Source organism: Pieris brassicae, chromosome 1 (genome assembly GCF_905147105.1).
Source record: "Pieris brassicae chromosome 1, ilPieBrab1.1, whole genome shotgun sequence".
NCBI lineage: Eukaryota > Metazoa > Arthropoda > Insecta > Lepidoptera > Pieridae > Pieris > Pieris brassicae.
In genome coordinates, this window is record NC_059665.1 from 16,354,121 (window position 1) to 16,372,531 (window position 18,411).

An 18,411-nucleotide genomic window follows, 5' to 3' on the forward strand; every position below is an offset into this window, starting at 1 on the left:
GAGAAGACGTGATACTGGGACTCAATAGAACGTTGCCTTTTTAAACAATCTCAATATATAATAGATATAATATTATAACTAACAGTATGCACACAATATGTTCGGCTTCTCCACAATCAAAACGCATCTCGTATTACAATTCCAACTAATTATTCTGGATTGACTTTTGAGAATTTTAGCGTGTTGCATTGTATCAAACGGTATTAGATACAATTATCAAAAATGTTTTCTATACTCGAAATACTTCTTTTAATGTATATAAATAAAAATACGTCGTAAAAATGGCAACGTCCTACAAAATCTCATATGCTTACGCAAAATTCAAATTGCTTTGAAAATACTGTATATCATGGTTAAAACTATATGTATATACAAATTCACTTTTACAGTTATAAGTTTATTTATGAATTTCATTGGGCTTAATAATATAGGCCTTCATGTGTATGAGAGGCAAAAGTTTAGAAAGTTCCGGAAGTGACATAATACAAGTTTAGCTTAAATCTAATTCTTCGGAAGATTCGCCAAGCCAACGCGTCACTGCAGCAATGCAAATAAATTTTGTATAATTAGTATAAGAAACTAGATAGTGATTGAAATGTTTAACGATAAACGGACAAAATTAATTAGAATAGTTTATAAAGCCTTAACGATTTAACTTCTATGGAAGTATTCCATAAGAAGTTGTAACATAAGTATACATTTTAAATATGTTCGGTTACAACTTATAATTTATGAAGGCACGCCTGTATTTACAAGTGCGTTGTCAATGCGTTGGCGAGGCCATGTTGGTGTCTCTAAAAACATAAAAAATGCTAAATTCACAAAAATATAATGTATTTGATTTTGAAATAGTGAAATTTTCGCGATAAACCTTATAAAAATTGTATTAAAAACGTCTGGTGTTAAATATGATTAAAACCGATATAAAATTGTCATTCTTAATAATTTGGAAAATGGTATAAGGTGCGTCGTAGTAAAATACTTTAAAATTTTAAAACATGTTTCTATTACATTCACAATTTTCATTCACTAAACGATTATGTTCAAGCGGAGAAAACTATTATATTTGAGCTTTTAACTCATTAACACTAAAAGCTAAAGCATACAAAAATATATAAAAATATTTACATAATACAAACTAAACGTGTCTTTTGCGTAGCGAGAACACACTTTATTCTAGGAATATTTATAAAATTGTTTTATTTCTTCACTTTATAATAAATATATTATGTACATACATGGGAGGACCCTGTTTTTGTCGGTATTTTTAATGAAATTGATAGATTTCTATTAATTTCATTAAAACGATATATACACAGGCACATCACGACATGGTAACAAACCCCAATCTTACATTTACTCCCGATATGAGTTACTTGCACAATAATGTGATTATTTTAAATCGTATAGAAAAACCATATTTCAGTATTATTTCACCTTATTAACTATAACTCGAAGAACTAGTTCAAGTTTATAATAAACGAGAGTTTATAATGAACTTTTAAACAATGACTAACTATTGCTTTTTAATGTTTAAATTAATCTGGGGTCGTTCAAGTTTATCCCCCCCCCTCCTCTTGTCAGCAAAAGTAAGCAAATCTCTCAAAAACAATAGTTCATAAACATATAAATTTTTTGGAATCGACGCATTTCGTTTTCACGCATAGACAATGTTTAAAAAAAGTAAAGTTACTGCTGACGTACAACATCAAGCACAACCGGGGATGGAACCTACGACCTCAGGGATGGGAGTCGCACCCTCAAGCCACTAGACCAACACTGCTCAACTAAAAAGGTAGTCGACGACGACATTTTTTTTTTTAATATTTCATGATTCACTTCAATTGCCTTTGACAACTCGTTAAATATTGCACAAACCCTTATATTATAGGATTTATAATTGTGAGGCTCTAGTCCGTAGTCGTATCCGCCATTTAAAATAATTTTGTTCAAGCAACTCATACCAGGACTACATCAATGTGGAAGAACTCAAAACGCGACACGATCTTTGGTGATTCCAAGCACGTATTACAAAGCTCACTGCGTGGCCTCAGCCGTGTGGTAGTGGGACGGATAACGCCAGACCTGGGGTGGAGAGTACTCCACCGGGACTTCCTGAGCTGACCCACCGGCCCCCCACATCAACACCGTCTGCCGGGGCATCTCGGGGGCCGTCTGCATCCTCTCCTGCTCTGTGGACCCGCTGGAGCCTCCGGGACTCGGTCCCGGGACAACGCTGGGGGACCGCCGCTCACCGGTCACGGGACTCATATACCGCCCGGTGCTGTCCACGTACGTGTATTCCCTTGATGGAGGTCGGTACGTGGTCACGTCGTACCCTGGAGGTTCGAGGAAACCGTTGGGAGTGTAAGGTGTATAGTGGTAGGATAGGGGTTTGTATTGGTGGAAGAGGTTGTCGGCCGAGAGGAACCTGTCGTCTAAGGGAGGAGCGTAGTGGAGGGTCGGCGCCGGCGGGTACTCCCCGTACGGGGCTGTGTAGGCCCCGTTCAGGTTCGTATAGGCCGCGACCGCATCGGCTGCGAGATAGTCTACAGGTGGCGGGGCCGGCGTGGTCGGAACCCGTCGTTTATTTCTGCAGGTGGAAAGGAAATCTCGGAGCTGGGTTTTGTATCGACGAGCGGCGCGCGGCGGCGTCGTTACAGTGGACTCGTTGGAGAGTTGTTCGGTTTCAGAGAAATAGAGACTGGTGAGACCAGTGTCTAAGTAGCTCACTTTAAAGTCCATAGTACGTTTGCCCAAGAGATCACGTCCTTCCTCCTCCCTGAAATTTTTTATAACATAATATACCTATGCCTATATTAATTATAATTTTTGGAATTCGTAACATTTATTAAATAGTGAATGTCAATACCTAAATAAACATATTTATTAACTTTTGTCGGTAACAGCACGAAAGTTCTAGGATTGCTTTCCAACGAAACAATATTTATTTTTAATTAATACCGTCGTTGCATTACAATATAAAAATTGAACATAATTAAATGATAAGGACTGGCGGCCTTATCGCTTTCGAGCGATCTCTTCCAGGCAACCACTATGAGAAGAGAAATGTATTAAATTAAATAAGGTCGGCAAGAGCAGAAATACATATAACATGGTTATTAAAACAAAACTAAACAGGAACAAAAAAGAAACTAAACTAAAAAAAAAGGATACATGAAAAATTTAATTAGAAATCAGTCAGTAGTTAATACGAAAGTTAGAGATACGATGTGGACAGAAGAATTATTTATAGTATTGTCTTTTGTTAAGATAGCTTTTACACATAATGCATATGCAATGCATAATTATAAATTTAATTTTTTTCCGACGTTTCGCGTGCTTTAAAATTATGTAAATAATTATAAGTTTATAATAATAATACATAGTTTCAATCCGTTTAAAAAGTGTTTTTTTAATGTTTTATTTAATAAAAAATCCCATAACTTTATTCAAATTAAGACTACCGAAATGGGTTATACCATTGGTTACCTTTTTGATTCTGTTAAAATAAAAAATACTCACATTAAAGGCCTATGCGTGCTGATAACAAAATCCGGCTTCGAGTTCTTATAAACAAGACGTGATGACGTCTGCAGCCATTGCCACTGACCATCTTTCGTCTGAAACCTGTACGCGATCATGCCTGACGCTCCTGTTTTTAATACTGAAAAATCAAATTTTATTACATAACCATTATTGTATTAGCGCTAATGTAAGCGTATGTTGGGTACAAATCCCGGGTACCGACGGACTGTACTTTATATATGCAGTTAATATATAGTGAAAACACAAAAGTTGTGTATAAAGGAAATTATAAAAAATAAGTACACAGAATAGGGTTGTAGCGCCACTGGATATTGTATAAGAAACGCATATTGTTTATCTCTGTTTTGTATTGGTTTTTAAGCTAATACCATATATATGGATAAGAAGTACTATAATAGAACTTACATTCTTGATGCGCACTCGCAACGTAAGCTAGGTCGTCGTAATGTACTAAGTCATAACCACCCATATTTGCAAGCTCCGCATCTGTGTATCCTAGAAGCATTTTCCCTCTGAAACAAATTATAATGTAAAACCTTATTTGTTTAACTGGTATAAACTGTAAAACTGGTTTAAAGGGTATGTTCCTTATTCAAATGTCTGATATAATATGTATAACATATCTGATACTTTCGACACGTTAAAATATAGTATTATAATATTTATTTTTATTATATATACTGCTAAAATTCATAACATATTACCAATTAATGTTTCTTACACAAATGCTGGTGAATAAAAAATATAATAAGAAGAGGGTATATCACTCAAAAATGACTGTGAGCAAAGTAGGCTCACCTACTTGGCTTCAAAGGAATATTAATAATCTAATATAAATTTGCGGCCGAGACACGCAATAGATTATAAAGACTTTGGATTATCATTTAATTTTGATATATTATTATTAAAACTGGGTCGAAATACACAAAACCCCAGGGTTATATAGGTTTTAACATATTGCGTTTATTGAAAGTCTCCATACTGAATTCTATGTTTTAAAATATACTTAAGGACATCAAACGTGCATATTAAAATAAAATATTTTTGTAAAGGTACAAAACAATATTCTCATAGTGGAAATAGTTTTTTACGTCTAACTATCCATAATGTTATCGGTCACGCCGCACGTATTTACCAATTATACATTTTGTATGGGATACGGATTATTTCTATGTTCCGTATGCTCTTTTGTGGTCGGTGCTTTTTGTGGCTTGCGGTTAATACGTGAGACTTAAATGTTATATTAATTTTAACTGAAATTTTCGAATATGGCATATGCTATAGGAGATATAGCTGGAATAGCTATTAGAGTTTAGCTTCGCAAATCAAAGTAAAGTAATATAAAAAAAACACAACAAAGATTTAATAAATTGTTAAAGCGATTATAAGAAATACGGGTATATAAAAAATCTTCCGAAACGTCATTTTTTTTTTAATTTCTAAAGAATATTGTATATTTTTTAATGTTACCGAAAATTATTATTAGGTACCTAACGATAATGTATATCAATTTGTAATTTCTAATAAGAGCAAGTAATTTCATGCTTGTTGTAAAAATGCGCATGTAACAACTCTGATCAACTTAGTTGCTAGGAATTATTCCTTAATGGGTTTCATAAAACATACAAATTGATATAGCATACCTTTGATCCATTGAAACTAAAGCGAGATCCAACTTATGTTTGCTCTTGAACATGACTTCTTTTTGTGGTATTTCAAGTAAACTTGGAGGTCCGAACGGGGCGCATATTGCGAATAGTGCTAAGGGCGGGTCTTCCGTTTTCTTATTCTGACCATGCAGTACCTTTATTCTTCCTCGGATGTCTAACCTCTGAAAATGATTAGAATTTCAAATAAAATGTTTTATCTCAACAGGCCAAGTTTGTTGATTACGTACATACATACTTCATTACGGTGAAAGGGCCTTTTTCCATAACAAATAAAAAAGCTACATATAGATTACCACCACCACTAATTTCTAGAACTAGAACTTTCTCATTCAAGTTCTAGATTTATAACTTGTTCCTGTTCAACTAGCATTTCAAACCTAAGTGACTCAAAAATATAATGTTGTGTTTATGTTTACTAGATGTGATATTATTCCATTTACTTACAAGAAATCCACTCGTATTGTCCAGTAAACACCTAAACCGCACTGTAAAACTTCTTTCAAGTAGATGAGCCCTTTCAGGCCTCAAGACGTCTTGGAGGGTCAAATTATTTACTTCCGGCTGAAGAAAGGAATTCCATAATAGCTGCCTCTGAAGCTCTTCCCGATCTTCAGAATGTACCAGCTCGTACACCGATTGGTGAACAATATCTGACTGAAAATTAGGTGATTAAAAATACTAAACTACTACAACAGAAGTACAAAATTAAAACGTAGTAAGTAGTGATAAAGAAATATGTCGATGTGTGAATTAATAATTATCTATGATCATGGGATAACTCGGTTGATTAAATTACATACAATAGAGTTCTTAACCATTGCATAATCTGATTCAAAAACTATAAATCATCTATATAATCAAAATAACAAGATAATTATTTGATAAACCGTCTAAATAGTTATTCATCAGTGTAAAAAGAGCAAGTCATAACTGAACCGTAAATCAATAAACATCAATGACCCTAAAATCGATTTGAAACCGATCATTAAAGAATCATCTGTAACGAAGATGGATATGTTAATTTTAATACAAAACATCTATTAACAACTTTGATCCCTTGACATACGAGTTATATTACTAAGCATATTGGTAAATACGGATTTTAACACATCGTTCAACAACGTATAGTATAAACAGTGTGAATAATGCGCCGACAACAAATGATCCAAGTACAAAACTAATTGATAATCAATGGGGGTTGTGCAAGGCGCAAGTTTGGGCCCCCTAGTTTTTAACTGACATGTAAATGAATCATAAGCGTACCGAACGTAACCTAAGGCTAACATAGATAGTAAGGGTCCCGTAATGTTTGTATGTGGGTTCGAACATATTGCGATGGCATTAAATGTCAGAGAATGATGATTTGTTTCATAATTGGTTTTTGTTCAATATTTAGGGGTAGTCGTTTACTGTTGCAAAACTTTTGTTTATTGTTTCTGCAATTGTAATATTTTTTTATGGTTATATTAATGGCTTTTTATGGGCGGAATATTTGGTTCCTAAAGAACGTGTAGAACCAACTTAAAGGCATTAGGCATTTTCAATAACAGCAATTAACGCCGCTCTCAATTTAGAATTCAATTCACAGTGAAAACAAATGTCATTCTGTTTGGTATTTTCGTGAATATTTTAAAACAAAGGAGTAGTTATGGTCAGTTAATTCTAAGGGCCGGTGAACTATGCATTAGGGTGTAACGTAGTACGATCGATGGTGCCACCTGGTGAGACAGCTTGGTAATCTACCGACCCCTGCTCGAAACAGAGGGGTGCGAATTATAGTAATTTTTAAATAAACTTATTTTAGGGATATTTTATAGGGCTATAATGGTATGGAAAGTTAAAAAAAAAGATTCGTATTTTATTACTAAAACAGTAATCGTAGCTTGACTTTCAGCTACGATTACTGTTTTACGATTACTGTTACGACTAGACTTTCATTCTAACACTATAGAAATAAAGAAATATATAAATATACATGAAACTATTGGTGTTAAAGTGTAATGCGATACTTTATTGAAATTCGAGGCACTGTTTTAATTGGCTTAACTTAACACTTCCTTATTACACCTGCATATAACACATTTAGATTTAAGTTACATAAAGGTACTTAAAGGAACTTAATTGCTCGAAGTCGATTTGGCATTACTCAATGTCTTAAATGAAATCGATTCTAAATCGATACGGACATTGGAGGTTAATCAAAGTCTATCGATTACTCGGCACGTGCCATGAGGAAGTATTCACCCGATTTAATGATTTCGAAATCGATTAACTTTAATCGCAACCCACCCCTACGTGATGCATAGATTAAAATGTCACACAGATGCTCCATTAAAGCTTAGAATGCCAAATGGGACCAGCTAAAAGTGAGTAATTATAATGTAGACTGTATGTAGTAAGTAGTAAGCCACCACCAGTAAGGAAAAATTAGGTTGACATAATTAACATTTCAAAACGTTTAGTAGCTTTTACAAACGAGTTTTATTCTGCCCGCTCTGTTTTACATAATTTTAATTGATATAACATAGAATCCATACAAAAGTTAATAACATGTACGTAAGTAGTGAACTTTTGAATAAATCGGCCTAGAATGAAGCCATAATAGGATGAAACTAATTGCTCTCTTGTTTAAATCAAAGTGTTTTAAAATTAATACATTATTTCATACTATATATTATAATACTGTTTTTATTCAATGTTATTGCACAAACTAAGGCTCCTTAGTTTGTTCTTACACTGTTACTATTTTCGCATTTTCTGGACTAAAGTGCAAACGCGAAAGTTCACTGGCATAAATATCACAATTTACGTATAATACATAACAGTACAATATCTGTGGAATTATTCTTTGCCCTTATGTTGCAGGTAAAATTTTAGATTCGACACAAAACAAAAGCAAACCTGGGGTTGAATAAAATTTATACGATTGTGAACTGAAAGTTTTATGGCTAGGGTTGGGAGTGGGCCAAACTTGGGGTTTCTTGTGATAGTCATAATTCATTTCGGCTTTATTAGCCGTAATGCGGAGGGTTAACGACTTGTAATGCCAAGTTTTTGTTCGGCTCATTATGGATTTCTTAACTAGGAAATGGAGGTGACGTACTCCAATGCCTGTGACTCAAGGCTTTCTTTGTAATAGATGAACAAGTGTTTAGAATCCAATTTTGTTGAAAGTTCATTCAAAATACCTAATTATAAAAAGACGAATATTATAAATACAAAATGAGTTTATTTAGTAATTAGTACGTTTAATTATGTCAATGCACCGTTTTTGAAAAATAAATGTTGTAGATATGTACTCTACCTATGATAATGAATGCGAGTAAAGCCGGAGAGTTTTTAAAATCAGCTTACAATTAAACATCAATATCTATAAGTACATCATACAGTATCCCTCTCTTTCATCACCAGGAACAGAATTTGATAGAAAGAGACAAGGAATACGTTAAATTAAAACAGTATACTTAAACTGATTTATTTTTTGTTTGATATTTTTAAATATTTCCTCGTCGCCTAATGAAACTACATCTAAACGAAAAACGCCCTCGAAATATATTAATTCATTATTCAAATATATATCTTAATTTCATATAACAACGCAAAAGTGCTATATTATTAATCAAATAAATACAATCGCAGCGGGTTGGTTACGTACTTCATAAAAATATTAATTACTTCGATAAGTACTGGGTCTTAACTTTATGAAATCTCATATTTTATCGTTCAGAGGGAAATTCGTGGTAATTATGAAAATATTTACATGTTGTCATGAAATAGACGAAATAACAACGTGTGAAAAGAACTTTATTAAAATAAAAACGACAACTGGGCGAACGAAAGTCTTGTCAAATATGATACATCAATACGATAATTTTCTAACGCATTTTTTCTATATCATTTATATAGATGAAATGTATATCGTACAAATGCATAGTTCCAAGTACACCCAAGAATAGCTACTTTCCATACTAACATTTAATTACTAATGAATTTTACGTGCTGTTAATGTTCGATGATTAAAATCACTTTGTATTATTCTATGAACTTTTTTTAACAGGAAAACAAATACATCAAGTATTTACGAAATACGAAAATAGTATTAGCATTTACACTTTACATCCCGTGAAATGTAATAGTGTATCTATTTCATAGTAGGCACTAAACTTTACCATAAATTAATGAAATAAATGTGTCATCTTGCACTGTCACAACTATTTATTACGAAAGAGACACCACTTTCGTGCACGATATAGTATTTTTATTTGTCTTTGTAATAAAAAAAATATAACAAACCTGATGAAATCCTAAATAGCTCTCGATGCTGTGCGTCGCAAAGAACACCTCACCCTCACACGTCAGGATCATAAGGAAGCCGTTGAGTGCCTGAAAATTTAATATTTCTAATAAATAAAAATTGTTTTTGTTATTCCATAAGAAAGTATTCCACTTATAGACGCAATGTCTTTTTGTGTTTTTATAAACACTTATGAAACTCATAAAAGGAATTATTGTAAAAAATAATTATTATTAAATAAATCTTACAGACACGTTAAAAGTTGTTAGAGATTTAGAAAAGATTTGAAAGTTCGTCAATCAAAGCACATTAAATAGCGAGTTTGAAAAGTTCTTACGCTGTAAAAACCCGTTTAAATACATATTGTATCTGAGTACAACCATTTTTTCCATTTAATATATAACTATTAAGTTTACAAATTTATTGGAATCTCTAAATACAGCTGTAAATCTTTATTCCTGCATAACTCAATAAGTCATAAAAGTTTCGGTAAGCCTAGTAGCAACTTACATGCAATGCTCTCATTGACATCTCCGCCGGTTCATAAATCGCTCGACAATAAATCTATAGGTGCTGTAGGCTATAAATAAAACCTCTACAATATTTCACGTTGCGCGAGCGCACCGAGCTTAAGATATGCGATACGATTTTATTTTAATCGTTATTAAAACCTATTTTAACCTTAATTACATAAGTTTGCAAAAATTAACCGCGACCAACTTATGACGTGTTTACTTATCTTTGTTTAACATACTGTAAAGTTGGAAATATAGTGCATATTATACACATTTAATAAGGTTCTATTAATGCGAATTTATTACTTTATTTACTTAACTCGAAGTTTCAATAAGATCTTAAGAAACATTAAATAGCGCTAGCTAATATTGGAAATTTTAAAAAATTAAATCTTTCTCGGCTTGACTTTTAAAAGGTTTACTATTTTATGTATAAGCCTTTACAATATAAATTTATGGAAAACTTAAATTTGGTTATCATCTTAAATTATTGAAAATTTATTAACTTTTTAAATAGTAAGTATACCTGCAGAAACATCTCCCCGTCTGGCATGATGTGGTCATAATGATCCCGTCTGTGTGCGTGAAGATCCTCTTTCTCCTTGTGCATGACAACTGTAACATATGTTTTGTTAAATTTTCAGATCTAGTCACCAGTATAAGTTTCCATAACTTTGGAACAGGACATTAGTACTGATTTTTTAAAGACTTAAAAAATCTCAAATAACTTAGCACTTAATTTACGATAAATTTTTCACGACTAAGAGCGTGAAACATAGATTATACGTTATTAAATAGGTTAACTAGAAATTTAATCATGAAATAAGACACATAGGCAAAAGCAAAGAGGTATAAGAACCATAAAACCGAAGATTTATTTATTAAACAAATCCTTAAGGACACGGTTGTATAGAACATTTTCAATGCAGAGAACGTAACCTCTCAAAGAGTTTACGGTTAGAATGTCTTCAAAAATATAACATATTCGACAACGGCACCGCAGTCACAAGCAAGTAGTAAACACAGACTATATCAATAGGTATTTCCACCCCTATTGGGCGTGGCATAAGCGACAAATCCCATCTCTATAATTGAATAAGGGTTGATCTGCCCCTCACAGCATCTCGACGCGACACTTGTATGAAAATCATGCCCGCCAATCAATGGGTGGCTATAAAAAGATAAATTTCATGTGTCGCAATATCTAATGCCTTGTTGAAGGAGAAGTTGTTAGAAATAATTGTGACAGATCATTAGATTTTGAAAGATGACATTTCGTTTATAATGTAAAGCGGGCCCGACAGACGTTGTCATGTCTTAACTATGAATATTGATTTCAAATTGGTATAATTAACTAAGAAAATATTACAGGAACAAAGTGTAATGCTTAATGATATACAACATTCTTTGTTTGTTTTTCTGGCGCGTATATAAATAGTTTTGTTGGTGTCCCGACACGGGAAAAGGCGACATATAACTTGTGCCATGTGAAAAACACGGATTTCAAAGATTAATGCCACAAACAATTAGCGACTGTAATTATTTTATATATATTTTATCAATATAATAACTCGTATAGAAGCATTTGTTTTAAACTACATTCATTTTTCTTACATCCTTTTAAACTATATTCATTTTTCTTTGACGATATTTGCAGCACACATTCTGTCAATGTTATGTCAAACGTCATAAGGTTACATGAAAACAGTTTGAATTGTAAAAGCGTTGTGCATTGAGAAAAAAATTAGCTATCGTAACAAAAGTATTCTTAAATTTTCCGCGCAATTTTCTTATTTTTTTTCTTTCATAAGAACCTTCTCCTGACAATAACAAAAACAACAAAAAAGAATTAGCGAAATCGGTCCAGCCGTTCACGCGTGATGCCGTGACCAATGGAAATAGGGATTCATTTTTATATATAAAGTTTTTTTTCCTATCCAATAAATTTGAGAAAGCGATATTGAAAAAGCCTGATTTAATAGTATTGAATGTTCCTAGTACTGTCCGTGACTGCCCACCATTAGTCATAAAATATACAAATTAAATAAAATTTGTCCTGTCAATATTAATCTAAGTGAAAATCAAACTGTCTGTTTGAAATGGCGATCGGTGTAATTTAAGTTTTCGCTTTCGGGTTCACAAATAAAGGATAGTGTTGGCCGTTCCGATGGCCAATTACTGGATACGTGGGACACACCATGTGGCGCTAGGGATGTGCGATTGTATCGATAATATACAAAAATAGACCGTGGTAACTTATGTCTTTAACGCATAGCAGAATTGTTTATAATATAACGCTTCAAATATACAGGTCACACACACAGGAAAAATATCACACAAATAACAAGATAACATTTTATTTAGGACAAGTTTGAAATAAGAATATTCTATTAAAATAATAAACAGTAAAAAAAGTATGTAAGTATGTAACAACCAATAACATTATTTTATAGAGTCTACCCTAAAGATAGTGTTTAAAATAGCAAGCTTTTATCAACTTTAATCTCTCCTTTTCTAGATTTATTGTTTTCGATGCGATCAAGATAGTCGATGTATCGATAACGTAGTCCACGTCACTATACGTCTTATCGAGCATTAAAATCGTCATTATAGCACTATCGAACTTTTTTCAATTGAATATTAATCTACTGCTATCTTTAAAGGGAGGTTGTATTTGGTGCCATCAATTATTTATTATATAATTAAATAATGTTTAGGCATGTGGTATACGGGTTGTAACTTGTATTGCAAAAAGTATTTTGTTAAAATATGACAAATATATGGGATGAGGGTTTAGTTTGACCTAGCGTTAAGAGGGAATAATATGGGTTTAATTATTAACGTTAAAAAAACGTTCGCGTTTGCAAAGTGCATTTAAGCAACACAATGACTGTTTTATCTGAAGTCGAAGATACTCTATGTACATTAAGCACTAAGCCACAGAGGTGAAATTTTACGATATGAGAGTAGATAAATAAATGTTTATATATAGCGTGCAGTGTCACAACAATAAATATTTATATCGCTTATTACACGCAAGTACATGATGCTTAATGAAGGTGTAATGTTACAATGTCGCACGGAAATAAATGGGGGTTTTTACTTGTTTTTATTAGAAATTAGGAACAATCATGATAATACTAACATATATTTCAGTCATTTAACTTCTCTTCTTTTATTTCCTATATTCGGAAACATTGGTTCTGCAACTGTCCCGACATTATGATGGCTAGAGTCACAGAATGACAGGAAAATGACAATGACAAACTAATAGAACACAGAACATTATGTTGTTTAATTGTTTTTTTTTATATTAGTAATCTTAATTGCTATATTTAAAACAGTATCGTAAAAGCCGACTGTTTTCTAAAAGAGCGGCTGTCAAAATCCTAATCCAAACCATGGCCTGACTAAGCTTTAAGGACGCTCTATCCTTGTATAAAATCAACATCAACGAGAGAGTCACTTATCAGGCTCAGAAACATATTTATCATCACTTTTCCAAGATTTCCTTTTCAATATTGAATCGTCATCAGATATTTTGACCACAGATCTTGGCTAAGCTTTTGGAATTAATATTATCACGTGTCGTTTTGGTATCTGTTTCTCTACTTGTATTTGGTGTAGCATCCCAATTCGAAATGTCAACGACGGATGTCACTATGCTTTTTAATCTGTTTCTGACATTTGTCAGTGACATTAATTTCATTTAGTGTGTAATTGACTGTGAGCAGATTTCTCGCGTCAAGAAAAATCTTATAGCAGTTAGTTTGGTCCAATTGAGCATTTATATAAAAGGGTAAATAGATAATTGATAGATTTACGGACATTGTCTATATCTGGGCTTGCTCTACATTATAAAATCCTTCAGCATTAACAATAATGTACCGTTTTTTATATTGTTGGAGTAATTTATGCTTTTAGGTCATTACGTTACATAACAACGAAATGCAATTAGTTAAAAGTGCAAACTTTTCTTTGTAATCTTACAAGGAACCATTATTTTTCTTTACCTTGATTTTTTAAAGCTTTCTTCATTAAAGTAATTGTTAAGGCATAAGTCTAAGTACTATTTAGACCGTCCACCCTGGTTATAATGGCGTTTGATTATAGTAATATTTTTATTTATTCAATTTGTAAAAAGCATACACCGTATCCTTACATACTAAGCCAAATGTTGTTCAATACATTTCACATATATTGACTTTAAAATGTTAATGAATATATCCTTACTTATTCTCACGGTTTTTAATAAGATTCGTGCATTTTTGACTGAGTTTTTTTAACAGCTACGATTCGTAGGTAGTTATGATTGAAACCCAGCGTATGAGTCTCATATATATTGCAATAAAAATAAATATCATTTTTAGAGTTACTAAATGACAGACATGTTTTCTAAAAAATATCCTAAGATATATATAAAAACAATTTGAAAACAATGCGCTAACCTATCCTTATACGTACGGTATTATTCATGCAATACATTATAATAATGCACTTATTAATAATTCTTAACCGCATCTACGTATTTTAATTTTTTGCATCACATCTATTAATATTAATTATTTTTTTACTATCAATCAATTATATGCTTTCCTATCAAAAATTCCGTCAAATTTATTCGACAATTCAATAGGATGAATTCAATAGACAATACAATATTTGATACTATTGTATTCATAAATCTGCTCACAGTTAGTAAATCTCCATCTTAGAGATGCAATATGCAAAATCGGTAAAAGTTGTTTAGAATGATATGCTACGAAAATGTATTTACTATTATTTTGGGTCCCAGTAATACCTACAAAGGCTTAATTCGAAAAGAAGAATTTTAGTAAATCGCGTTTAAAGATTTGTACCGGCATGTTTTTTGAATAAAATCATGATAATTGAATTTAACAGATTTGTATTATGATAATGTTGCTATAGGAAGCTGGAAGGGATATATAATAACAGTTTTATAAAATTAATTAAGTTGGGTACATAGGTATATTACGAAAAATATGTCATAAATTATGTAATATACAGTTGTCAGGAATAATTATATAATAATACCTTGTAATGGCTGCAGTTTTTGGAAAAATGTATCTATTACATAATAGACTTACAAATCACGACTTTGCCAAAAATTCGATTTAGGCCTTCTTAATACTAAGGGAGCCAACAACAAATTAAAAATCTTAATATAAGGCATTGAAATTTTGCGAACTAATTTTTCAGTGTGAAAAACTTTCTTTAAAGCCAGATATAATATAAAACCCGTTACACTAAGTTCTTTTAATACCCTATTATTTTCCTCTGCTCACACTCGTGCAATCTTAACTGCTTAACTGCTATTATTTTATAGTTCTACGTCACGCACTTCTAGTTAACTTTACTTCGTACCTAATAATTAATTAGAACTAAGCTGACTTCTGCATAATTAAAACCAATACATTTTTCATTCGAAAAATGTAATGACGTTTACCGCCAAATAGATAACAAATTGTATAACGTCATTAGTGGGATTCCTTAGAACTTGCTTTGTTTTTTATGTTTTCGGTTTTACAATCGAAAAGAAGCAATAAAAAAACTAAATTATTATTCAATTTAAAATACAGACAAACACAAAGCACTAAAGCGTCATTTCACAATACAATACTGTCACTTATCAATAAAATCTTCGAAAAACTGACACTTCTACCACATATACTATGAATCATTTGGCCATAGATTATAACACGAACAAACAAAATAGATTATAAAGTGTCTTCGCCTCGCTAGTCAAGGGTGATATACCATGACGCGTGCCATATTGTAAAACGGTTGTAACAGCTGTTTAGATACGTTTTTAATTATTTTCAAATGATAGTTTTTTGCTTTCGGCCAGTTTTTAACTTAGCACCTTGGGCTATCTGTGGTTTATGAGAATGTTTTTTTTATTTAATGCTGTTAACTTTTGCTTACTAATAAACGGTTTAATGTGACTTAAATTAAACGTAAGTCTTATATTACTATTCCATTAGATTAATAAAAATTAAAAATTGTAATGCTGTATGAATAGTAAAAAAAATATGCATTATTGATAAGATACAATTCTCTGGATTTACATTTCTGAATGAATGAATGAATTTGCTTGCGGCAAAAATGTAACTTTTTCTCTTACATATTGAGAACTAGAATTTTCTTATTATAATCAGAATCAACAATCAGATCAGGAAGATTTTGCACAGTAGTGATTTACAGAGTAAAATAAAAATGGCTGTCATACTCCATTATAAGAAAGTTTTGTCTTTGAGTTTAATGTGAACTAAAACGTCAAATACCTTTTGAACAATAAATTAAATCGCGTGCAATAGAAAAGTTTTCGTAAATGTCTTTCAATCTGTGACATTTAAAATTCGAACTTTCATCTATGGAGCTTAAACTCCGAATATACAAACTCTATGGTCATCGTGACTATTTTAATCTGTATCAGTACACGCGACGGTGTTCGTTCGCGCGCAATGTCAACAACGTTTTAACGCTTGCCGACTGCTTACAAAGCAACCTAATTAGACATTCAAGGGTCACCTTAGTCTTGGGGGAGTTAATGTTTGGTTACTAGAGTTCCTAGTGGAGTTAAATGATTATAGGTGACGATAAAAATATCGTGATATTAAAAAAAATTATCTCAGAAACTGGAAATTGCTGTACTACAATACCTAAGATAAATTATATACGAAGACTTTCTATTAAAACTGGCCCTAAAATGTGGATTCGACATTTCGAATCACATGTATACCCTTAGATAAACTATGAGTAAATAAGATAAATACAGATTTTTTTTAAAATATCGCCAAGACAAAGTTTTGTAACCAATGTTTGGTCTATAACAATATAGAATAACAGATACTATGAAAGATTTTTTTTAACCTTTTATATTCAAACTCTAGTACAAAACGACCAAACCTAATTAATCAATGGTTCGTTCGATGTCTATATAACACATTAATTTAAAACAAAAAATGATTTACTCATGATTTTAATCGCCCTTACTAATTTTCAAAGTAAACAAATCTGTAAAAATCCCATGACTTTATAAATCACCGGCAAATGATGTCTTTATACGCTTTTTAAGGTTAACACGATAAAGAGATGTAGCTCAACGGGAAAAGTAATAAGTGGGAGCAGGATAGAAGTATTTTCTTATTTCGTATTAATTAAAGTGAGTACGCGCACTAAATCATTGGTTGTCGACGCTCCCTGTGGGAATCCTGAGAGTTATAGGTCCCTTTATTCTAAACTTACAATTACAACTTTCTTGAATATTTTAAAGTTTAAATTGTTCTCTAGAGTATGAGGATATTTGAAGAATTCAACACAATTTATGCCTAGTGTTTATTTTCGATAATTATTTTCAATTATATTTTACTAAGACAACCTAACTGACATTAGTTGACTGAAACCAAAGTTCATGTTATATCTAGTTAATTCGTGATTAGATCGTAAAAAATAATCTTCCCTATTTGTTTAATGCTGGCTACACAAAGAGGGTTTAGAAACCTACGTAACTTTAATTATATAAGTGTCTATGTTTTTATGTACAGTGTTTCTCATCTCACGTCTTCAACTTTCTTTGAAATAATATAAACATAAAGATAATATTCAAAGCCGAGTCAACTACTTTTCAAGACATTTATTTCACATACTGATATTTTCTTTAGATAAAACATTTTATTGATAATACAGTCGTTCAAAGTAATGCATTAAACAAACTAATTACGAACGTCATACGTTCCGTTCATCAAAATAGATTATCTATGCGGTTACGCCAACTGTCATGAGTGTCAGTTGCGTGAAACGAAACGTCATGGGCTCGGTAATCGCAAGATTGGCTGATAATATCGGACTGTCATATCGCTCGGACGCGTGGGGCTAATTCAATATTATGCTAATGTTGCAATATTTTTTTGAAGAAGACTATTTTTTACTAATACTTCAAGTATTATTGCCTTAATAATTATAGAGATTTTAGAGTTTCAAAAATATACACAACTCTTTCGGACCCCATTTCTCTTAGCAAATATTAAATGTCTGTTTAATATCAAACGTGATGAAATAAAAAGTATCGAGTAATTAATTAAAAAGAAGTGGCCGGGAGAAATATTTCGCTGCGCGAGATTGCGTCGGTCCATTTAATTGATACGGAGGAAAGGAATCCGAGTGAAGAAACGGTCGTTAGCTTATCACAATACTGATTTCACACCGTATGTACTGTGGACAGGTGTTACATGGCGACTATGGATTACTTGGAAAAATGTCAAACAGTGTGTCAAAAAATTCGCAATAGAAGAAAATATATACCTATAATAAAAGAGTGCTAAATTAATGAATTCACAAGAAATAAAATATATAGATATTT

General features: G+C 32.1%; 1 protein-coding gene across 1 annotated transcript in view; it reads right to left on the reverse strand.

The window, feature by feature from the left end:
* Positions 1-1,240: 1,240 nt before the first annotated feature.
* LOC123709665 (aryl hydrocarbon receptor) overlaps positions 1,241-18,411 on the reverse strand; it is a 77,048-nt gene continuing 59,877 nt past the window's right edge. The window contains exons 3-9 of the mRNA XM_045661157.1: positions 10,555-10,643; positions 9,513-9,602; positions 5,664-5,873; positions 5,193-5,380; positions 3,955-4,061; positions 3,526-3,667; positions 1,241-2,782 (exon numbers count right to left, since the gene is read on the reverse strand). Coding sequence (XP_045517113.1) covers positions 2,038-2,782; positions 3,526-3,667; positions 3,955-4,061; positions 5,193-5,380; positions 5,664-5,873; positions 9,513-9,602; positions 10,555-10,638 — 1,566 coding nt within the window. The 5' untranslated portion in view covers positions 10,639-10,643 and the 3' untranslated portion in view covers positions 1,241-2,037. The remainder of the gene's footprint in view (positions 2,783-3,525; positions 3,668-3,954; positions 4,062-5,192; positions 5,381-5,663; positions 5,874-9,512; positions 9,603-10,554; positions 10,644-18,411) is intronic.